The 25,639-nt window shown below is 41.0% G+C and overlaps 1 protein-coding gene across 1 annotated transcript; it reads left to right on the top strand.

Annotated features, from left to right (window-relative positions):
* Positions 1-15,251: 15,251 nt before the first annotated feature.
* Positions 15,252-17,724, top strand: LOC133388606 (uncharacterized). Its single transcript, XM_061634569.1, has 2 exons — positions 15,252-15,373; positions 15,681-17,724. The coding sequence occupies exons 1-2, from the start codon at positions 15,252-15,254 to the stop codon at positions 17,722-17,724; spliced, it is 2,166 nt and encodes a 721-aa protein (XP_061490553.1).
* The last annotated feature ends 7,915 nt before the right edge of the window (positions 17,725-25,639 follow it).

Here is a 25,639-nt window from a genome sequence, read left to right as displayed (position 1 = left end):
GACACTGACAAAGCAAAAGCAGCTAACTATTGAATGGAATATGTTGTTATCATGTATCTGAAGCACTTTTCAAGGCTCCCAGGCTCCCAACAGAAGAGATATACAAAAATGAGCAAGAAAAAGGAAAGAAAGAAAGAAAGAAAGAAAGAAAGAAAGAAAGAAAGAAAGAAAGAAAGAAAGAAAGAAAGAAAGAAAGAAAGAAAGAAAGAAAAAGAAAGAAAGAAAGAAAGAAAGAAAGAAAGAAAGAAAGAAAGAAAGAAAGAAAGAAAGAAAGAAAGAAAGAAAGAAAGTACATGCCCACAAACATGCTCATTATGCACATGCATGAACTAAATATTCTATTACACATTTTACTTCTGGGGAATTCCACACTGTTTTACTTTCAAAACCACAATTACCACATTTAAGCAAGAGAACTTATAGCTCAAGTATGCACAAAAACTCGTACTAAGCCAACAAAACCGCAGTATATTTACATAAACTTGCACAACAACATGTCTATAAAGTTGGCTGCCAAGTCTATTTTAATGATGTATGTTTTTCAGTACTGCTTACATTCATGATATCCAATCAAGTTCTTGGACTTTTCAATATATCACTCTGAAAATTTCATTTATCGGTAACTTGTAAGTAAAGAACTCATTGACAAGTAAACAGGAGACTTTCTTTAATGCTTGTCAAAATAGTTCATTGCAAATTTTGTAATACGAAAGTTATAGCTTTATCTGAAACTATTTCTTTATACTATTTCTTTATAGTATGAATCTATTACTCTTCATCTTTCTTCCTTATGTTTTAAACATATATTATTTTACAGGATTATAGTTTTATATTAACATTTGCTCAACAAGTCATTGTACCGAGTTACAACTTGCTCCCAATAAACATGTTGAAACACAAATATTGGCGATGGGAATTCCAATGCCTTCTCATATTCTGTAACTTCAAAATAGCCAAGTAAATTTGCTGTGCAATTTACTGGTGTGGGGGGATGCTGCTGAAGAGATCAAAACAAAGGTCAAAAGTCACAATGAAAAATAGCTGATGGTTTTGATAGTGCTAATTAAGACAGGATAAAGGTAGAAAGGGAAATACGAGTGCTAAGAGAAAGACAAACATCCCAAATGCTGAATTTAAAAGAAAGAAAAATAAAGGGAGGAAAACTTTAAATGTCTTTGTAGTTCACTGTCATGAATCAAAGACATAATGAAGCCTGAATTAAAAATGTCAGTTTCTGTGAATGTTGATAACTTGCCTCTTTGCTGTGCAAGTCAAAATGTGTCTATTTGATGGGTTAAAATGACAGTCTGAAAATGGGAGATGGAAAAGCTAAGGGGGGGGAGCCCACCAAAAAAGACATCTCAAAAGTGGGCCCATAATGTAGTACTTCAAGGAGAAGACCTGTAGGGTAGGAGGCAGCATCTTTAGGAAGTAACCAAGCAGCACTAAAAAGCAATGTCCATGTCCAATCAAAACTACTTCTCTAGCTGCTGGGGCTCTTGCATCTCTGTCTTTACACTAGATTGGAAACCCTTTGTACTAATTGCCAGACTGTACCAGATTTTCTGGTTCAGTTCCATCCTATAATTGAATGACAATGATGGGCAAGGAAGGGGAAAAATTCAAACTCACCACTCCAAGCAAAGGGTCAGAAATGGTTTCACAGGGAGCACATCATTGCTTGCCACTAAATACAGGGGTTAAGAAAGCATCATCTACCCTCTCCTCTAATTCCTGGGGTAAAAGGGGTGTGTTTTAAAGGACAAGGCTGTACTTGGGATATTGCAGACCTGCAGTATGTATGCCCTGTACAAAAACCCCTTTCATGACAAGAAGGAATGCTTGCATGCAGCCAGCATGAAACAATGGTGATGAGGATTCTGTTATTATGCTTTGCCCACAACTGCAGATCCTCACACCAACCTTCCATACCCAATTGCAGTTCTAAAGTTACAAAAATCTAAATATGCCTTCACCTTGAATAGTGACAAGTATTTGCTGGTACAGATATTTCCTTTAGCTAAACTTGACACAATCTTTACGCATTCTGCAAATAAATAGTTTCATATCACCTTTTTCCAAAAGAAAAGGCAGATATCTTGCTATTATTAGCTGTTTCTTAATTGATGAGTATTCCCATGTGAGTGTCTCCTCTCCACATGCTGTAAAAATGTGAGTAATGTGGCTTAAATTAATTTATTACTAACCTGACAAATGGCCTTATTATCCCTGTTAAGTTGTTTAATAAAATGTGTAAAGAATGCCATTTGGCAGCGAGTGCAAGCACCATTTCTTCAAAAGCTTGATCCAATTTGCATATCTCTAATCAAAAATCTTATTTGTTATCCTCCACCACTTAACTTCAAACAACACCTTCAACATGCGCATGCACGCACGCACATGCACACACACATAGCCATCAACATACCAAACTCCCTGCTCTGGCTTCACAGGGGGAAAAAACTCACCAAATGCATCATTCAGCTTTTTCACAAGAACATTCTTGTAGAAAATATAGCATATGCCAGACCTCATTTCTATACTTTTACATTAACTTGACGACATATAAAGGTGTGCTGACCTATGCTATCAAGCCACCTCTTTGCACGTAGTAAAACAGCCACTTCCAAGTTTTAAGTCACTCATTACCCAATCCATAATCACAAAATGGTAGATTTCACCCCAGTCACTCCAACTTCATCCCCATTCTGTATGCCCATGTTCATACAGATGTCATTTAGGATGCACAGAAACTTCTGCTATACAAGCTCACAAACCAGAGAGATGCTGCAAAGTTTCACAGCTAGGCCAATCAGGTTGGCATTCCAAAAGCAAAGGCAGCAGAGGAGTTAAGCAAAAGCTTACCTTTCAAACCCTGAACAGAGCTGTCTTTATGAGACCTACACCATCTGACAGGTTGCAGAATTTTCTCAAGTACAGTGCGCGGGCAGGTGAAATTTTAATAGGTTGCAAACACCTGAGAGCAGACTAGAAAACTCTAAGAAATAAGAAAGCAAACGAGTAAAATGTCTTCCCAGAGACACAGTCAGCTCTTGTGCATGGGGAATTACGAATGCTCTGGCTTTAGACTTTTGTCCAAAGCTGTAGTTCCCCCCCTTCTTTTCTCTCTCTCTCTTTTTTAGAGAAGCTAGATTAGTTCATACAAAACTCAACAATACAGCACTGAAACCCATTGTTGATATTCAACATTTTTCACATAGCGGAACAGAAGAGACAATACGGTATCTAGGAAACCATGGGCTGGATTACAAAGTGATGCTATCTCTTCCTTCTGGTGGGCCTGTAATCCTTTTTCTAACCTACCACAGCAAAATAACATGAAATACAATAACAGAAAATCTAAAAAAAACACATCCGAATCAGCCAGACTACAATGCCTAAAAAAACAAAGAATGAAAAGCAAATCAAGGAAGATTAAAGTATAATATTTTTGCCCATGAAACCTAAATAGAGAAATAAATAAATAAATAAATAAATAAATGTAATCAAATGCTTTCTTGTTATCTCATTTTATATTTTCACACCACTACAGAAGGTATTATTTGAAACACAGTCAAGAAACAGCATTCTTCCCATATGTGAAGTCAAGTAGCCTTAATGAAGTAAAGGATTCAAAAGTTGTTTTGATCAATAATACAGAGACCCAGGTATGGTCCTTTCTGTGCTTTCAGATTTCTTGCTATTTCTTTTTCCACCAGGATAGACCTAGCCATTAACACATACACTAGAGCAAACTCTATATTCTTTTAGGATTGATGATCCAGTGTGCCTTCTTGTCAAGTTTATGGAACATGTGATTGCCTTTATATTCAGATTCTTCAATTCTGCAAAGAATTGCTCCAGTTCACAGCTAAATTTGAGTGTTTCTGGACACCCCTGTTTTTCATCAAAAGAGAGTTAGCTGTGTTTCAAATCATTTTCACAGCTCTCTGAACTTTGAGCATATTGTTTGTCTTGCATTTTAACTTCACAATCTTTAATGCCACTACCCCGAGACTCATTCCATTTTTATTTAATCCGGTTCCCACATTTTCCTCCAAACCCCAAATAGTCTAGGTAGCCACGGAAAGTGATTGTTCCTACCAGTTTCTTTTCATCACTGCTGCAATTGACCAATTGACAACTGATTGATGGTTATCTTTTCACTTCAACAATGAAAGAAATTACCATCACTATGGCTATGTACAGTAAATGCCTCTGGAGTAAATTACATGATTCTAAAATTCTCCTTAGCTCACTCAGTAAAACATCAACACAAAAAGTTTCTCTCTCTGTTTGTCTCTTTGCCTCTCTTCCAGTACTGCAGATTTGGCCTTCTCTGTCAGCAGTAGAAAAGAACTTGACAGCTTCTTTAAAAAGCGGAGTATAAAAGACCTCAAATAAGGGATGGCACAAGGCCTGCCGAAGGCTTCCATTCTCTTCTCTGCCAGTGGCTATTCTTTGCAAAGAAAAAAATTAGGCATGTGAGGAAAGATAAGCCATGTCAGAATACCCCAAGAATATTCCCAGTGACCTTGGAGTTTTGCTGCTTTTCCTTAACCATCCTGTACTGGAAGAACTTTTTAAATTTATGAACTTTACGAGTCTGGTTAGGTTATTCCAAATATGTAGTGTTCAGTCCAGGTACTCCTCTACCTCCTTCAATAAATTACATGGCACTCATCAACCTTGCCCTGCATTTACGTAGTAATTAAAGCTGCACCTTAGGAAAATTTAAACATGGAATATTTGTCTAATGAACAAAAATGTAAATATTTTAAAACAATACCTATATCCTCTCCCTCTCTCTTTCTCTAGCTTCAGTTGAAGCAGATATTGGAAGGGTTCTTTGCAATTATCAGTTAAATCAAATATAAGTATTGAGAGATGGAGAGTGGCTGATGTCTTGAATCACCTTTCATCATTTAAGAAAGGAATTAGGAAAACTAAAAAATAATAAGATAACACATTTCCTTAAATTATATATTTTATTTAGTAAATTAATTAAAATGTAAGCACTTAAAATATGAAACAAACAATGATTATGTACAGTGATGTTGCTAAATACTTATTATTGTAGTAGTGGTGATTTGACTAATTTAATCTTTGAGGCCCAATTATAACACTTGCTGCTCAACACATAGAATCATGGAATCATAGAATCGTAGAGTTGGAAGGGGCCTATAAGGCCATCAAGTCCAGTCCCCTGCTCAATGCAGGAATCCAAATTAAAGCATACCCAACAAGTGGCTGTCCAGCTGCCTCTTGAATGCCTTCAGTGTTGGAGAGTTCACCACCTCCCCATGGTAATTGGTTCCATTGTTGTGCTGCTCTAAAAGTTAGGAAGTTTTTCGCTTTGATTAGTTGAAATCTGGCTTCCTGCAACTTGAGCCCATTATTCTGTGTCCTGCACTCTGGGACAATTGAGAAGAGATCCTGGCCCTCCTCTGTGTGGCAACCTTTCAAGTACATGAAAAGTGCTATCTCCCTTCATTCTTTTCTTCTCAAGGCTAAACATGCCCAGTTCTTTCAGTCTCTCCTCATAGGGTTTTGTTTCCAGTCCCCTGATCATCCTTGTTGCCCTCGTCTGAACCTTTTCCAGTTTGTCTGCATCCTCCTTAAAGTGCGTTGTCCAGAACTGGATGCAGTACTCAAGATGAGGCCTAGCCATAATGCTTAGGATAAGATTAAAAACCATGCCATTGCAGGCCATAATATTTTGTCACTATTAGAAGCAGCATGGACACTGTCCGGTAGAGTGCAGTAGACAAAGCCCTACTCTCAGCAGCAATTAGTAAGGTGGGATGGCATGTAGGAAACTCACTGTTAAGTAGCAACTAACTGTCTGGAATACCTTTATCAGTGGTTGTTGCAAGGCAGTGGTGGAGGCAAGGAGTGGCTGAGTGAGTACCATGAAGAAGTGCAGCTGCTGACTAACTAGCAGTGCTTTACGTAGAGCTAGGCAGGATGTGCCATCAGTGATCATGCCAGGCACTCCTGTTCAGTCAGTTACTCAGAGAAAAAGAGAGGGCAGGTGGGGAAAAACAAGAAGCCAAAATGTTAGAAAAAGCAGTCTTTCACAGCAGATCGTCAGTTCTAAATATTGTAGCAGGATGTTCCACAAGTTCCTCCACTGTTCACTGGTATGGGGCCTCAGATATTCATGTATGTTTAAGTCTCCTGGTTTTTTTAAAAGCAGGGGGTTGCTAAACTCAAAATTCCTTCTCCTTTTGATCAACCACATTTACACCAGTCCACCCAAAGTGAAATTGGGAGTTGGAAGTATGAATGATTTTCATAGGGGACGGGCAAACCTGGTGTTCGAAATAACTACTGTATTGCAAGAAGAAATTTAGGCTGTATTCACACCATACATTTAAAGCACATTTAAAGTATATCCCCCTCAAGAATCCTGGGAACTGTAGTTTAGCACACACACACACACACATGAGAGAGAGAACTACAATTTCCAACACCCTTAACAAACTATAGTTCCCATGGTTCTTTGAGGGGTGTGTGTTTTAAATGCATGGTGTGTACAAAGTCTTAAAGTGGCTCATTTCAAACATGTTGGATTGTGGAGGAGCAGGATCCACACTGATAAAGACAGCTGTGATAGAGGCGGGAGCTGATGCGCTCATGGCCGACTGGTGTCTGTGGCACTTGCACGAGCTGACAAAAGATGGTGGCAGAAGACAGCCTCATTGCCAAAAGCAATGTGATACCTGGATGTCTTTGCAAGACTTGACTCCTTGTAAGGAAGCAAAAGGAAAGAGGATTACTACTAAGAAGGGAGAAGGAAAGAGAATAGTTGCCCATGAGCTAAAGAACAGAAACAGGAAGTGGGCACAACTTGGAAGCCACTGGTAAAAGGAAGAGGAAGGAAGAAGCTGAAGAGAAATTTCCTGTAGCTCTGCCCTCAATTCCTTGGGGAAGTCCCATAGTTTGGTGGTAGAGTATGTATGCTTTGTATATAAAGGTTCTGGGTTCAATCCCTGGAATTGCTACTTAAAAGGGTGATGAGAAAAGCCTCTGCTTGAGAGCTTGGAGAACCACTGCCAGATCAGAGTAGACAATACTGGTCTAGATTGACAAACAGCCAGACCTGCTGGTGAGCAGAAGATTCCATCCTGCTGGCATCTGCTTCCCAAGTGTATTCGCTGTGGGGAACACACTGACAAAGCAGACCCCTGCAACCTTCCCAGCCAATGACTCACCCCCTCACAGTCCTGGATTGCTTTGGGTGACTTGACCCAGGGCAATCCAGGACTGTTACCACCCAACTTGTCCAAAGCCTAGGTCCCCATGAATCAATCCAATTCTGTTCAGACTTCAGCCAAATCTGGTGCACAGCCCTACTAAATAGCATTAGGGACTAGACAGACCCTACAGGACCCTGCAGCTCATTTCCCATGGATGCAAGCATGTCACTCAATGCTACTGTCTGGAATGGTCCTGCAGGTAGAACAGAATCATTGTATCATTTTAGCCCCTGCCCCCAACCCACAGAACTGCTTCAGAAAACAATGGATAACGGAATCAATAGCCACTGAGTTATCCAGGAGAATCAATAAGGTCACATTTCCACACATACACCCATCTCTCTCCTGAGGCAAGTCATCAACCAGAGTGACCAAAATGGTCTCTTTGCCGAAACTGGGCCTGAAGCCAGATTGGTCAAAATAATCTACTTCTTCCAAGAATGTCTGTAGTTGGACAGCTACCAACCTCTCAAGGACTTTCAAAAAGGGATATTGGAAATCGGGTGGTAGTTGTTTAAAACCTCAGGGGACAGGAGAGAGTGCACCACCGCCTCTTTCAAGGCTGCTGGAACCACCCTGTGCTGCAAAGAGGCATTAGCCACTCCCTGGACCCACCTGGTCAATCCTTTGGCTAGCTCTAATAAGCCATGACAAGCAAGGATTGAGATGGTCAGCTGCACCACTTCAAGTATCTTACTTGTGCTGCAATAACTGACACTGATCCCAAATAACAGGACAGATGGTTCTCTGGATACCTCCTCCAAAGCTGTACTAATGGTATTGTCAAGACTGGAGTATGAGAAAGTCTGTCAATTTCAGTTTCTCACAGTTTATCATCTTTCCAATTTTAAGTTCAGTTTTCCACATTTCCTCAGCAGTTTGCAATTTTTAAAAAAAGTCCTCAAGAAAATTTATCAGCATTTTGGTGTGATTTTGCGAAACAATTTCCCTAATACAATGCATGTTTGCATGTTATTTTTAACGTGGTGAGGGGGTTTGAGAGTGTTGAAGAAGCTAAGAGCAATGCCATCAGGAGTCTAGACCAAGAGGCTAGACTCCTAAGCAGGGGCACCCAAGGCGGAATGGTCAAAGCTGAAACACCAGACTAAGATGCATCCAAACTCAGAGGAAGGCAACGGTAAACCACCTCTGAATATCTCTTACCACGAAAACCCTATGAGCAGAGTATCCAAAATGCAACACGTGATAGTGCTGGAAGATGAGACCCCCAGGTCAGAAGGGGAAGAACAAAGGACAAGTACGAGTAGTGCTGTGACTAATGACGCAGCTGGGTCAAAGCCGAAAGAAAGCCCAGAGGCTGATGCGCACAGATGCGAAAGGAGAGTCCGGAGTTGTACCACGCACACAATAGGAACATGGAATGTGAGATTCCATAAAGGAAGCCACAGACCTGAACTTACAAGATCTGAACAGGGTGGTTCATGACAGATGCTCTTGGAGGTCACTGATTCATAGGGTCGCCATAAGTCGTAGTCGACTTGGAGGCACATAACAACAACAAATGCATTGTTGTACACATTACTTGGCTGGAGAACTACATTGCAAAATTCAGAGAAGTGCAATTTTTGAAAGATGGATATGTTTCAGTTCACATATAGGTTTGGAAAGTGTGAATGCGGTAGGTTCACCTTTAAATATGAACTCAACCAAATTTCTCCCCCATCTCTAGCCAGGCAAGTGAATTCCATAACTTAAGACAGTCACCAAGAATGTTATGTGGGCAAGCACCCTCAGCTGATATAAGGTGTGACATATCAGCTTGATTCCAATAAAAGCTGAAGCCTACATTAGAATCAAAATATTTACTGGTTTGCCTATGGAAGATAGCTCATCAAAATGCATTGCATAGTTTGATAAATTTATAGATAAATTGACAGATTCTCAAATAATATGATTGATACAAGATTGTGTTTCAAACTTTATTATGCATCAAACAATATGACAAAAGAGGAATGGACCCACCTTTTGGACAGTCCAACATATATGAGCTTTCATTTATGTACTTGGCCATCTAAGAATTGTGGTTGAACAGCTGTAATTACATTTCTTTCTGAAAGTACATCTAGAATCCAGTGGAGCAATTTTCTCTGAGAAACGTTTCTCCTGTATTACTAGCTGAAGACTGATCAAGTACTAAAGAGGGTTTTGAAGTTTTATCCCTTTACAATTTTCAGCAGAACAAATCACTTAGAAATTTCAAATTTCATTAATTAAATATGTGAGCAAGGACAACCACACAATAGCTGAGGTTTAATACAACTCATACATCTCCTTCAGATTAAGGACAGAATATAAGTACTTTTATAATTTTCTCCTTTGGACTCTGAATGGAAAATGGAACATGTTAAGGCAACAGATTAAATAAATAGTTCTGGAATGAGAAATACATTCCTCTTCTGCAGCAGTGTCTAAAAAGCTGGAAAACTAGAAGGTTTATGATTCACTTTATGATAATGTCTTCAACTTTTCGTTCTTAGTTCTTGGTATTTACAATGAAAATACAACAAAAATTTAAAAAATCCTTAACTATTATTATACAACCCTTAACTATTACTATTTTATTATTATTTATTTTATATTTACCCCAGCCTTCCTCTTGGAATCCAGGGTGGTTTTACAATATCTTAAATACAATCCATACATAATGGACAGAGCAATCCTACATTGAGGAAACTGGTGTAATTTAAGATAGGCTGAAGTTATGCCGGCTTAAAATACACCAGGTCCTAGCTCCATTCAGGAGGCCTTGGGAGGGGAGAATTCCACCTGAAAAGAAAATAAAGCAGGGAATAGAGGTTACATGACTAAGCTGAATGGATGTAGGATACAGTGAAAGCTCCCCTCCTGTCAGTCCTGCCCTTGCCACACCCTCAGAACACCCCTTTTTTTGGACTTAACACTGGTTTAATTTATGCTGGTCTTGGCTGAGCTGGCTGAGGCCTGGTTGAGCAGGGAAGGGAGGGGTTTTGCTGGTTGAGCTGTGGCTGAGTTAGGATGAGGGACTTAAGCCAGAGTAGCTCAGCTGAGCCAGAGCCCAACCAGCTCAGCCGGATATCCACCATATCCTAATTCACCTCAGCCTGGTGCAAATACCTATAGGATTGTGCCCTAAGACACCTACAAATATCAACAACATCAGAGGTCCAACAACATCAGGAGGGTCACGGATTAAGCACTCGTGCTCTACAGCAAAAAAGAGAGAGGCAGGCAAAGACCACCTTAGGGCCTGTTCAAGCTGGACTTCTTTTTCCCTCTGCAGGACAATCTAGCATCAACTGTCGTGTGGGAAAAATCAAACTACTTTTCATATTTCTGGATTCTTTATTGTGTTTTAAACACGTGTAACTTATTCGTAAGCTATCTTGGAAGGATGTATATCCTGAAAGGTGCGATATAAATTGTGTAAGAAATGATGATGATGATGATGATGATGATGATAACACCAACAACAATAACAATGCCAATATCATAATGGCATTATAGAAATCTATGATGCATCCATGTGGAATATTGTGTTTACTTCTAGTTGCCACACCTCAAAAAGGATATTGCAGAACTGGAAATTTGAGACTTCTTAGTTTAGAAAACAAAAGCTGAGGCGGGGGGGGACATGAGAGAGGTATATAAAGTTATACATGGTGTGGAGAAATATTAGAACCCACAGTCATCCAATGAAGCTTAATGTTGGAAAGTTCAGGTCAGACCAAAGAAAGTTCTTTTTCACGCAGTGCATAGTTCAACTATGGAATTCACTCTCACAAGATGCAGTGATGGTCACCAACTTAGGTGCCTCTAAAGGGGGTTCAGGTAAATTCTGGAGGACAAGGTTATCAATGGCTACTAGCTATGATGGCTGTGTATTACCTCCAGCATCAGAGATGGCATGACTCCAATACCAGTTCCTGGGAATCACAAGTTGGGAGAATGCTGTTGCACTTGTGTCTTGTTTGAGGACTTTCTCTAGGCATCTCTAGGCATTCTATAGGACCCTTTGGAATTCCCTCGCCTTAAATATTAGACAGTTGCCATCTCTTATCTTTTCGGCACCTAGTGAAGACCTTCCTCTTTCAACAAGCCTTTTAAGAAGAGACCTAATCCCACTCTGCATCTGTTCTGGAATTCCTTTTTAAGAAACGTTTAAAGATTTTATTTAAAAACATTTTTTTAGTGTTTTGTCTTTTTTTAGCTGCCTTCGGTTCCTTCTAGGAGTAAGGACGGAATAGAAATGTCATTATTATTATTATTATTATTATTCATTCAGATGGCCACTGGGAAAATAGGATACTGGACTAAATGGATCCCAGAGAATGTAGTAATTATCGAACTACTGCCTTAATATCCCATGCAAGTAAAGTAATGCTCAAGATTCTACAACAAAGGCTCTTACCGTATATGGACCGAGAAATGCCAGATGTCCAAGCTGGATTTAGAAAGGGAAGAGGCACCAGAGATCATATCGCAAACATACATTGGATAATGGAAGGGAGCAAGGAATTTCAGAAGAAAATCACCGTGTGCTTTATAGACTACAGCAAAGCCTTTGACTGTGTAGATCACAAAAAACTATGGAATGCTTTAAAAGAAATGGGGGTGCCACACCATCTGATTGTCCTGATGCGCAACTTATGCTCTGCACAAGAGGCTACTGTAAGGACAGAATATGGAGAAACCGATTGGTTCCCCATCGGAAAGGGTGTGAAACAGGGGTGTATTTTATCACCCTGTTTGTTTTATCTGTACGTAGAACACATCATACGGAAAGCAGGATTGGACCAAGATGAAGGAGGTGTGAAAATTGGAGGGAGAAACATCAATAATTTAAGATATGCAGACGATACCATACTCTTAGCAGAAACCAGTAATGATTTGAAACGAATGCTGATGAAAGTTCAAGAGGAAAGCACAAAAGCAGGACTACAGCTGAATGTCAAAAAGACTAAAGTAATGACAACAGAAGATTTATGTAACTTTACGGTTGACAATGAGGACACTGAACTTGTCAAGGATTATCAATACCTCGGCACAGTCATTAACCAAAATGGAGACAATAGTCAAGAAATCAGAAGGCTAGGACTGGCAGGGCCAGCTCCAGGAATGCGGGGGCCCTTGGGCAGTAGCCTGCCCCGGGCCCCTCTGCTTCCCTTCCACGATCCCGCGGATCACAAGACGAGCTTCCGAACCGCCCGCCATGCCCCGCGCTTCACCTACATTTCTCTGCTGTTCGCGCAGGGTTGCCATCAATAAAGATGGTGGTCGAGGTTTCCATAAGGGACTGAAGCCTTTGCCGCCATCTTGGTTGATGGCACGCAGCGTGCGCATTCAAGTCAATTTTGACTTATGGCAACCCTATGAATCAGCAACCTCTAATAGCATCTGTTATAAACCACCCTGTTCAGATCTTGTAAGTTCAGGTCTGTGGCTTCCTTTATGGAATCAATCCAGCTCTTGTTTGGCCTTCCTCTTTTTCTACTCCCTTCTGTTTTTCCCAGCATTATTGTCTTTTCTAGTGAATCATGTCTTCTCATTATGTGTTCCAAGTATGATAACTTCAGTTTCATCATTTTAGCTTCTAGTGATAGTTTTGGTTTAATTTGTTCTAAAACCTAATTATTTGTCTTTTTCATGGTGCATGGTATCCGCAAAGCTCTTCTCCAACACCACATTTCAAATGAGTTGATTTTTCTCTTACCTGCTTTTTTCACTGTCCAACTTTTATATCCATACATAGAGATTGGGAATACCATGGTGTGAATCATCCTGACTTCAGTGTTCAGTGATACATCTTTGCATTTGAGGTCCTTTTCTAGTTCTCTCACAGCTGCCCTACCCAGTCCTAGCCTTCTTCTGATTTCTTGACTATTGTCTCTATTTTGGTTAATGACTGTACCGAGGTATTGATAATGCTTGACAAGTTCAATGTCCTTGTTGTCAACTTTAAAGTTACATAAATCTTCTGTTGTCATTACTTTAGTCTTCTTGATGTTCAGCTGTAGTCTTGCTTTTGTGCTTTCCTCTTTAACTTACTGGTTTCTGCTAGTAGTATGGTATCACCTGCATATGTTAAATTATTGATAGTTCTCCCTCCAATTTTCACACCTCCTTCATCTTTGTCTAATCCCACTTTCTGTGTGATATGTTCTGTGCATAGATTAGACAAATAGGGTGATAATATACACCCCTGTCTCACACTCTTTCTGATGGGGAACCAATCGATTTCTCCATATTCTGTCCTTACATTAGCCTCTGGTCCAGAGTATAGGTTGTGCATCAGGACAATCAGATGCTGTGGCACCCCCATTTCTTTTAAAGCATTATATAGTTTTTCATGATCTATACAGTCAAAGGCTTTGCTTTAATCTATATAGCAAAGGGTGATTTTCTTCTGAAATTCCTTGGTCTGTTCCATTATCTATATTTATTATAATAAATCCAGCTTGGACATCTGGCACTTCTCGCTCCATATATGGTAAGACCCTTTGTTGTAGAATCTTGAGCATTACTTTACTTGCATGGGATATTAAGGCAATAGTTCGATAATTACTGCATTCCCATGCTAACTGACAGTACCACCAGGTGTATTAGTCCAGGGTCTCAGGGGGTCTTAGACCCCTTACATTTGTGGGAGGAGAGTCTCAGCCAACTGCCAATGTCTCTAGTGTCCTACGAGCCAATCAGCATGAAAGAGGAGTATTTTAGCCACTGAGAAGAATCTTCTCACATGCTTCATTGTCTTTTCCTGCTGATTGGAGCTAATCAGAGTGAAAGGAGGTGAGTCAGCCACTGAGAATATTTCTCTCAGTAGCTAATACGATCCCCTTTCATGCTGATTGGCTCCTAGGGACGTCTGTTATTGTGGGAAAAGGCACACATGGGAAAGACTGAGGACAGTGGAGATGACAGTGGAGAGCCAGCAAGGAAGTGAGGGGGCATGGCTGTGATGGGATGGGGAATGACTATTATGAAGGGACCCTGCACTTCTGAATTTGCCACTACACCACTGAGTACCACTAACAGGACCTCCCCTGCTGATCTTAAAGCACGGGCTGGTCAATATTGCTACAAAGCCTCTAAAATGTTCTTTCCAATTTGTGCTTGTTTCAGGCATCCAGAATGCCCAATACTAAGGGTCTAGTTGAAAATCTGCCTGCCTTCAATGCTTATATTAGAAATATATGGGGTTTATTTACTTTTCATGATATATATACTGCTTAATCATCAAATCAGTAAACTCAAAGCAGTTTACATAAAATAAAGTAAAAATACAGATAAAATAATGTAAATATACAGATAAAATCACATGTTAAATACAATTTGACAAAAAAACAAAGTATAAGTAAAATCAGCAGTTGGTGGCAGATTCAGATTATGTGGAGGTTTAGTCAGTTTTCTCACAAGAGCATTCTTTGACTTTTATAAGGCAGTAAAACTCCCATCATTACATGATAACAGGGAGAAGTAGCTATGCTTCCATTAATATAAAAACTAAGCATACTAGTATGCTTAGCCAACACAAGAGTTGCAAACGTTGTATTTAATCACAGATTTCAGAAACAAAAGACAAAGAACAGGGATGTGTGGGGAAAGAGGATTTGGTGGAGAATCTTTAGAATAATGAAAATGTCAAGGTCATGCATTCATAATGCTAAAGTAATGGGTAATAAGCATATCAGCACCAGATCATAGCACAAATGTTCAATTTCTGGGAGCCGTAGCCATGCCACCATGGTTACCCAACAGCCTTCTAGAACTGGTGATGTCATAAAGCTGTGGCTATGAAGGATTCAGGTTGCTATTGCCATACAGGCCATACTAGCTGGTAAAAGTGGTCATTATGTTGTCAATGGTCAACAAAATCCCTTTTTCTGAGAGTACAGAAGCCAAGTACTGGCTAAAAGCCAGTGTTTTTCCTTTCTAACACTCAACATTGGGTTTGGGTTTATATATATATATTGCTCTTTATTTTGGGGCATGAGTGAAGAGAGGGCTGTAAGTAGTACAGATGCTATTGAAGAAGATATAAATGCTGGTGGAGAAGAGCACCCTACCAGGTGTTTCCAAGCCTCAGCCTTATGTTGCTGTATCCCTAGAAGGTATGAATAGTTGCTCTTTCACACAATGGTTGAATTGCTCCATGAATATGGAAGGCAAAGTTTAGAGATTGCGTTTCCCAGATAAAAGAACCAAGAAATGCTTAAGAGAGGCATGAATTTAGCAGTCTGATATATTAGGATTCCATCCTGTTTGTCAAGCAGTTTCAAACCTATAATTAGACACAATGGCCGAGGTCACAACTAGACTGTTATGGCATTAGAATACAGGGCTGAGGAGAGGGCAAAGTTGTCAACAGCTGCCATGATCCCCATTTCAAATCCCCATCCCTACCTTGTATCTCTGCAGGCGGATGTACTTGCCAGGGAGGAGACCCAAGGACAGAAAGAAGAAAAATGGGAAAAAGAAAACTGCTGAAGATCTGTCCCTAGATGTCACCATGTTTGAGAAAAGACAGCAGAGCATGGGCCAAGACTATTGGAGTATGATATCTGTGGGAGACCTGGGTAGTGTACAAACAGAGGGCATCAAGCCAGCTTTAACACTATGTACCCAGCCCTATGCTAGAAAAACTCAAGATCTCCATATCCCTGTGCCTTTAAGCGATATCTATTTGGAAGAAAAGCAAGGAGAATGTGATGAAAAAACAAATGAAAAGACTTTCCAAGCACAGCAACAAAAGGAGGGATCAGATAATCTGAGTGTTTTATCTTTGGAAAGGGAAAAGAAAAGAGCAGTGGGTGCTATATCAGAAGGTGTACCCTTTGAAGAGGGGAAGGGTTATCTAGTTATGCCAGCCAAAGAAAGTAGACAACATGGAAGACCTGAACAGCTGAGTGCATTGCTCCAGGAAGTAGCCTATGAAAAGGAGCAACAAAAAGGAGATCCTGCAAATATTATATTGGAAGGTGTGCTCTGTAAGAAGGATCAGAAGGACCACCAAGATGTGCCATTCCAGTCTAGAGTACTAAAAGAACTAAACAGCACATTGAATGTCAATGAAAAGAAATTGCAAGAAGAACAAAACACCAGTTTTGATTCAGAGGGTGTAACTTCTTTTCAGGAACTGTTCAACCAACCAAACATACCATGCAGTGAGGAACAGCAGGTTCTGGGGCAACAAGATGTTATGGGTGTCAACCACAATGTGGAGAAACAAGTGCCCTGGAGCCAGATGAATTCTCTGTCTAAAGGAAATGTGCAGAAGGAGGACCAGACTTACCAAGACAACACAAACCAGGAGGCACAGCAGCCTGTAGAACAAAAATACCCAGATATTTTGTCTACCATGTGTGGAAATGATGAACAAGAACAGCCAGAAGTGCAGCAGCTTCTAGCCTTTGTGAAAGAAACTTCCCCCAATGAGATAAATTTGCTTGGCGAGGAAGAACAACTGCCTATTATACCAAAAGCTATGGGCTTTTCATTTCAGGACACAACTGGTGAGAAGAAACAGGAAGAAGGGCAAGGCATCAGAAGCTCTGCATCAGATTTTGTTCTCAGCAAGGCAGAAGACCATAAGTATCTTCTCCCCCAGGGGAATTTACAAGCTGTTGCAACAGAAAGCATGACCACATTGCCCTTGGATGTAACATGTCCAATGGATCTGCAACAACTACCATATATAAACTCTTTGCCTAAGGATGTTGTTGTCCACATTGCAGAGCAGAAGCACCCAGATGTGCAGCAACTTCTTTTATTTGAACAAACTGACACACACCATCACAGTATAATTGATGAAAATGAACAGCACGAAGGAATAGATTGTGCACATTTTGGATCTCAGGGCACTGCCTATATAGAAGAACAGGACAAGCAAGTGTCTATTGCATCAGACGATATTAGTATGGTGCCTGACAATATAAGCTATGAGAAAGAACAGCAAAGAAAATTGGACTGTGGAGATTCTGGCCCTGAAGGCATTTATGACAAGGAGGATCAGAACCACCAGGGTACTCCTTACATGGATGTGCAGCAGCCTCTTGTACTTGCAAAGCCGAGCTCTTTGCCTTTGAGTGGAACCTCTGAATGGTGTTTAAGAAAGGACAACACAAATACTGGAAACTGGCGACACTCTCTGGATGAAGAGCCAGAAGCACAGGATGACCAGAGCAAGATGCATATATTAGTTTCCTCTAAGGACAAAGAAGCAACACAGGGACAAGAAGAGGAACAGTCTACTATGTGCCCACAGGCAGGATGCAACACGGAAGGGGAGCAACTGGAGGCATGGCACATCCAAATGATTACATCCATACCACACGCGGAGCAGCAGCAAAGGGAACGACTAAACCTGGGCGCGACATGTGAGGAACATCAGAAGAAGGAAAAACAGGGTCTATCAACCATCACATTCTCTTCTAATACTAGGGAGGATGAGGGGCATATGTAAGGCACCATTTCCTTCACTTGAGGCAAAATCTTCAAAATTACAACTTTTGCTCTCAGAAACTATATCTGCTGAAATATGAAAGCTGAAGAGACATTATTGCTTTTTAAAATTTTGCACAAAAATACAGTATATATGTAGATTAAGACAAAAAGTAAACAAAATTTGAAACAATTGCTGCATTTATGAGCATTTGTTGAGCCCATTTGTTTCATAGTGCAGCTGGCTATGACATTACATGGGAATTAAGAGGATATGGGATAGGGCAGTGGGAGGTTTTGGGGATATAGGATTGAAGTCTTTACCCAAAAGCAGTAACTAACTAGGGGAAATAATACTGTTAGCTTTTAACATACCAATGTTAAGGATGGTGGCTACTTCACATGTTACATAGTTCCAATGTGGTAGACACTATGGTGAAGCAGTAAACATGAATCTCATGTGATGGTTATGAAGCTAGATAGCCACAGCCAGCTGTAGGTTTCCAGAAATTCTGTGCCCCTACTTTTCCTCTGTTTTGGCCAGAGCTTGGAAGTAACTTGTTATTTTTAATGAGTTACTTGTAATTCGTTACAATTTTAAATAATGAGTGGGTAATTCCATTACATTTGGCAAGTAACGGAACGACTAGTAATTTCCCTACTTTTCAGCTGCAACTTTAACGTTTCCACGTTAGATTGGACGTTACTTGGGGGCGGGAACAAGGGGAAGTCAGCTCCTGGCTGTGATTGGTTAACACAAGACATGTGCCTCACACTGATTGGACCTCTGCACAGACTGTCTCTTCCCTCGTGATCTGTGTTAGGAGGCACGAGGGAAGAGGTGAATAGGCAGGGCCTGCTAGCGTCTGAGAGGAAAAAATGGACACCAGAGGAAAAAGCCAGGGCAAGGACAACGGAGGAGAAGGCAGCAGCAGAATGGCGAAGAGCTGTGGAGGTGAGTGACGATGATTTGTGTGTGTGTGTGTTTGTGTGTGTGCCCCCCGTGGCCCCTTCTGCCCCCCCCGTGGCATTTTTGCCCCCCCGCCCCCCCAGCCCCTTCTGCCCCCCCACTGCCTCTCCTTGCCTCGTTGCCGTCCCCTCCATCAATCACAAGGCACTTCTGAAACTTCGGCCTATCAGAGCTTGGAAAAGTTACTTTTTTGAACTACAACTCCCATCAGCCCTAGGCAACATGGCCACTGGATTAGGCTGATGGGAGCTGTAGTTCAAAAAAGTAACTTTTCCAAGCTCTGGCCTACTTCTCTTCCTTCCCCCCTTTTTGAACTCTCCCCCTTGTTCCCATGCATAGTTGTGTGCTGTATTTATCCAGACAGAGCACTCCTGCCTTTTAAAATGCCGGCTAGCTTTTTATTGTATATTTATTTGAACTCCATCTTTCTTTTTATTTGTATTTTTGTCCTGTTTAATCACAAGACTGAATTGTATGTGGGACAAAAACTGTCTCAGTAATAATAATAATAATAATAAAAATAAAAAATCATTAGGTGTATAATAAATGGCTTAAGGCTGATTTTTTTGTTCTTGGCAGAGATGAGGTGAGAAGTAGGGTCCTTGCAGCTCCTCCTCTCAGTCCCCCAGCTCTCAAACTCATGTTCTGTGAGAGAGAGATTCCCAGTCCCAGAGAGAGAGAGACTGTTGACAATCTCTGCTAATATCTATACAAATGTACATAACATGCATCACCTGAACTCACATGATCTAGAGTTACCTTAGATCTTGCAAGATTTGCAAATGAGAAGCAATAGGGTTTTATATTAGTTCTGATTGTCTATTGGGCTATCATAGGTTATATGTTTTTTTCATTTTCTATGGCAAAAACTCCAACTTCAGTGGAATTTATGTGATGTGTTCTAATCATTTGAATTTGGCTAATGAATGCTTTATTCTTTCATCAGAACTTTAGCAGTAGTACTAAAATATTAATAAAAAAGAAAAGGGAAAGAAAAAATACTTTACATACATCATTCAGCTATATTGCTAATTATAGATATGGATATAAAAGATAAACAGCATTTTGTCAAAAGTATTTTTGTCTACATTTTATACCTCATCCTTGGTTTTCCAAGCTTGGCATGGAATGCTTCTCATACAGAATTAATTTGAAATGCTGCATATTTATTATCATAATCATCATATTCAAAATAAAAAATATATGTACCGCCTTCAAGTTGATTCCAACTTATGGTGACCCTATGAATAGGGTTTTCATGAGGCTGAGAGGCAGTGACTGGCCCAAGGTCACCCAGTGAGCTTCATGGCTATGTGGGGATTTGAACCCTAGTCTCATTTTGTTCTCACAACAACCCTGTGAGATAGTAGGTTAGACTGGCCCAGGCAGGGTTATTCAGTGAGCAAAAATGATGCAAATAGGATTTCTTTTAATTGTGCTATCGACCTGCTTACTTCCACTCTGACTGGGGCATCTTGCAGCATGGGGAAGAGATGGGGGCACATCACAGCTGAAGTTCACCCATATAGGAGCATTATCTCTTGTTTATTACAGAGACGCCTGTTGCAGGTTTTGCTGCTGAGAGCAGCAGTCAGTTAGTGCGGCCACTTGAGTCACAGCTTGTTGATCCTGAGGAGGCAAAACTAGAAAGTGAGGTTCAGAAAGGAGGCCCTGTGCATGAGGAGGAGGAGGGCATGAAACAGTGCCAGTTGCCCACAGCCACATCTGCAGAACAGCAAGTACCATGGTTTGGCTTTGAGAAAGCTTGTACATTTGTGAGCCAGAGTGGGAAAAATGTTGTTGTACGATGCAATTACTGCCTTCCAAGGATCAAAAATCTGAGATCAGCTGTTTCCTCCTCATCCAATGTGAAGAAACATTTTGAGGTAAGCCTTTGTCATGCTGGTCCTCAAAGAGTGTCCATTGTCTATTTATGTTTAAATTGTGAAGTTCCTCTTCCATTTTTTCTTGGATTCATGCTTTGTTCTTCTTCCTCAGAGGGCACACCCTGAGAAGCTGAGAGCAATTGAAGAAGCAATAAAGGCAAGGAGACGTGGCCTTCCTGAACCAATGCATGACACCCCTCCTCCCAAAATGCTGAAGCAGCAGCAGACAACCCTTGAGAGGTGGGGATCTGGCAGGGAGCCTGTCACCCAGAGCAATCTCGACAGGAGAATCATTGATTTCATTGTAAAGGAGACATTACCACTTCAGACTGTGGACAAACCATCATTCATTAATCTGGTTCGCATTGGACTCCCCAATGATCTCACCATCATATGTGCCAAGACTCTGAGAGACAGAATTGAGAAGAGAGCATGCCACATGAGAGAAACTCTTGCAAACCGAATGGGTGCTGTGGCATATATAGCAACCACTGTGCTTATTAGCCCCTTTCCTTTTTAATTTCTTTATTAATGATGTTGTTACAGCCATGTCCTCCCCTGCTTCCCCCCCCTACGATTAAATCAAGAAAAATCCCTGTATTACTTTATGCTGATGACCTTCTCCTGCTTTCACAAAATAAGATTGGGTTTAAACGAATGCTTTTGCACCTTCAAGACTATTGCAATGCACAATCCCTTAAAATTAATTACTCAAAATCAAAAATTATGGTCTGTGGAAAATACAGTAAAACCAATACCAACTGGCTCCTAAATGGCCACATCCTGGAACAGGTACATACTTACAAATATTTGGGTATCTATATCAATAATAAATTATCCTGGTCCCACCAATTGGCCCATATTAAGTTACAAGCGTTAAGGGCCCTCGGTTTGTTAAAGAAATTTTTTTACACGAAAGATGGCCAATTATTGAAGCCTATGATCAAACTATATACGTCAAAAATTCTCCCGTCAATCCTGTATGGAAGTGAGATCTGGGGTCCTGCCCTGCATCTTGCCTTAGAGCCAATCCAAAACACCTTTTATAAATACATCTTAGGTCTCCCCAAAGGCACTCCGGCTTCCTTTTTGAGAATTGAACTCAACTCCCCCTCCTTAATGGCCAAAACCGATCTAACGTACTTAAGATACTGGAAAAAACTTTCGGTCACTGCCCAGCCCTCATTACCTAAATTGTGCTGGGAGGATCAATTGATAAATGGGGGTTGGGCAAAAAACTTTTCAGCCCTAGGTCTACAATACCTTCTAACCCCCCCCTTGCTCTGTAATCTCAATTCCAATGGCCTACGTATCCAGATTTATGATCAAGATCTACATCAAGACAGAGAAACGATTGCAAATTCACATTTTTCTAAATGGTTTACTTTTATTATTTCTAATACTACCTGGCCAAATTATTTAGATATTCTAACAAGGCCTTCACTTCGTAGAGCATTTACCGAACTACGCTTACAGGTAATGCCCTCATCCATCTTACAAGGCAGATATCTTGGCACACCGTATGATCAAAGGTTATGTATAGCTGGGTGCAAGGTGCCAGATGATCTCTTACATTATATGTTAGACTGCCCATTGTTTTCTCACCCAAGAACAAGATTTTTGGTTCCAATTTTGAATATGAAAAATGAATTAAATAGATCCCAAATAGTCATCTTTTTGTTATCTTCAGATATACCCTATGTAATAATTTCGACTGCAAACTTTGCTCTGGCCGCAAAGACACTTAGGGCTAGTTTTATTAAGAATAGTGGTTCTAAATAATGTTTTAAATTTTTACTTTTTAACCTTAGATGGTAATTTTGTTTTAATGCATATATGACTATACTTCTATTGTAACAGCCTATGGCAATATACAATAAACTATTGATTGATTGATTGATAGCAACCACTGCAGATTGTTGGACCAATGGCAAGAAGAGTTACTTTGGGGTAACAGCCCACTGGATCAACCCAACTACCCTGAAACGTGAGGTCGGGGCCTTGGCTTGTAAGCGGCTGAAGGGATGCCATACATACGATGTCCTTTCAAAAGCACTGCATGATGTACATGTGCAGTACAGGATCCACAACAAAGTTATGTGCACTACTACAGACAATGGCTCCAACTTTGTGAAAGCGTTCAGAGTTTTCATGGCCAAAGAACCAGTGGAAGCTGCAGGCACCAGTGACGATGATGGTGATAACCAGGAGGAGGAGGAGGCTGAGGTGGAGTTTGTGCCTATCTGTGAGATCCTGGACACAGGACCTGAGGCAGAGGAAGAAGCTGCAGACTCAGGAGAGGATTTTGTTTTACCACCACACCAGAGATGTGCTAGCCACACCCTCAACCTTGTGGCAACACAAGACATAGAGGCCATGCTTTCTGACTCCTCCAAAAGTAGTCTTCTTGGTCCTTTCAAGAAACAGTTTCGTTCCTTGATGGGAAAGTGCAGCAAGTTGTGGTCCAAGCAGAACCAGTCAGCCCAGATTGCTGAGTATATCCGTGCGCAATGTGGTGTGTATCTGAAGGTACCGAATAAGACCAGGTGGAATTCCACCTTTGATGCGTTGAAGCAACTACATGAGCTCCTGTCAACTGTGCCACTAAAAATGCATGCCATAATGGACCACTGCTCCTTGTCCAGGATCACAGCTGCTGAGATTGAAGTGGTACAGGAATACACAGAGATTATGGAGCCACTAGCCCAATCCCTAGATATCCTGCAACGGGAGAACGGCATGTTCATGGGGTATTTGCTACCAACACTCTGCAATCTGGACCGCAAGTTAGAAGGACTGGAAAACAAACCTGAGAGGTACACATACTGTTTTCAGCTGCTGAGAGGTGTGTGCGAAGCCCTAAGAAAGCGGTTTGCAGCTATCTGGGAGGACAAGAGGCTTCTTCTGGCAGCCTGCCTACACCCTCGCTTCAAACTAGATTGGCTGGAATCGTGTCAGGCCACCACCCATACCAACAAGTAAGAACATTAGGGAAGCCCTTTGGGTGGATTACTCCAAGGGAAATGTTGTCTCAAGGGAGGCATCAGAGGGCTTAAGGTGGTAGGCAGGGGCTGGGCCTTTTCTTCCTGGGGCTCCTCATCACAACCTTGGGTTGCTGCAGGTAATCCTTAAGGGTCTCCTGTGCTGCCCCATGAGTGTGGTGACTTGGTCACCTTCCTACCTTCCATGTCATCATCCACAGGCTCAGGCTGGACCCTGAACCAGGGGACATGACAAGCATCAGGAAATGAAGAGCAGATGATGGTTTCCTAACATATATGTTAACATATCCTCTCTCTTTCTTAGATACACAATGGAAGTCTTGTTGAAAGCTGAAATAAAGTTGGGTGTACTTAATGAGGACAGTGATCAGTCTTCAGATAAAGACCAGGAAGGAGATGACTTAGAAGATGACTTCTTTAACTTTCTGCCCCAGGGCAAGAAGTCAGCAGTGGACACTGCTGAGGAGGAACTGGTGAGGTACCTGAGGTCTCCCAGCAGGGACGTGTCATCACTCCATGGCTTTCCACGTGTGCTGCGGTGTTTTTTGCAGCACAACACAGGCATGCCTTCAAGCGCCGCAGTAGAACGCCTGTTCAGTACTGGTGGCAACGTAATGACTGTAAAAAGACATTCCTTGTCTGACATGCTCTTTGAGGGCGGTATATAAATTAAATTAATTAAATAAATAAATAAAAGCATTTCAAGTGTAAAATTTGATTTCAAGAGTTGGGGTATCTTCATTGCTTGGGGGGATGTGAGATTCTGTTATGCCATTATGTTAATCTTATGGATAATTTTTTTTATTCTACTACCCCCTGTGTGCGTGTGTTTATTTTTAATATTGTTTTAGGCTTCTTAGATGTGCAGCAGCCAAGGCCAGCACCTTGTAGGAGTTTTTTTAAAAAGTAACTGAAATGTAATTGTAGTGATTACTTTTGAGAAAAAGTAAAGTAATCAGTTACTTTCAGAGCAATTGTAATTGTAACGGTAATTACTACTTTTTTGGGCCAAGTAATTGTAACTGTAATTTATTACTTTTTAAAAGTAATCTTCCAAGCTCTGGTTTTGGCAATGTGGAAGTGGCTACCCTCTCCAACCAGCCAGCTGGCCCTGTCTTCCTCCAGGATATTATACTGTTAAGAGCTCAAGCAAACCAGTTTACTCTCCTCTCTTCACTCAGTTTTCCACTTTTCTTTTCTGACACTCAACTTTCTATGGTTCTAAGCTTTTAGACTGTTTTTTTTCAAGAGGGGGGTTTGCCCTTGTTTGATGGTGCTTAAAAAGCTGTTTTGTACTTCTGCAAACTTTGGGGTTCCCCAAGGATGCTTAACCTTCCTTCTTGTTTCCCCATGGCCCTGTTTTGGCTCCATTTCTGTCAGCATGGGGCACTGAGTTGACTGTTAGTAGTTCAATAGTCAGTGCATCCTGGTTCCTAGAAAAATCTTATAATGGGATATGCACATGTCTTTCTTTTGAAACAAGAGACTCATATTGCTCCCCCACAAATGGTTTAACGCACTTGCACGCTAATGAGAGAGGCTAAAGTTTGTAGACACACAGCCCAAGACACAGTGATTAGAATCATAGAATAGCCTCTCCTGGTGGAGCACAGCAAAGGAAATTCAGCTGGAAGAGTTCCCTTGAGTCCTAGGCACAAGGCCAGGCACAGCAGCAGAATAAGAGGCACTTAAAGTTCACATGGGCCTGCACAGCAGAAAACACACAGCCACAAGCAGGAGGAGACAAAAGAGGCTGATGACACATGAAGCTGAGCAGAATGAAGAGCGCGAGGAGGATGTAAGGAGAGACAAGGGAGGAGGAGGAGGAGGAGGCATAGTCAGCACAGAGAGGTGCAGAACTCTAGAATTAAGCTTAAGGTTGATGTGGAAAATGACAGGAAGTGGCAGGAGGCCAACTTTAATGGATTCAAAGTTACAAACAACCTCCATTTCAGGGGTGTTCATATCTGTCAGGTGCTACAGCCTTCTGCAAAATAAGCATTTTGTTTGAAGCAAGTGGTGTGATGAGTGTGAGACCCCACTAAGTCCATCCCAGCTTGACTTTTTATTTGAATCTGG

The sequence above is a fragment of the Rhineura floridana genome, chromosome 7 (assembly GCF_030035675.1).
Source record: "Rhineura floridana isolate rRhiFlo1 chromosome 7, rRhiFlo1.hap2, whole genome shotgun sequence".
Lineage (NCBI taxonomy): Eukaryota > Metazoa > Chordata > Lepidosauria > Squamata > Rhineuridae > Rhineura > Rhineura floridana.
This window is presented reverse-complemented; position numbering and strand designations above follow the sequence as displayed.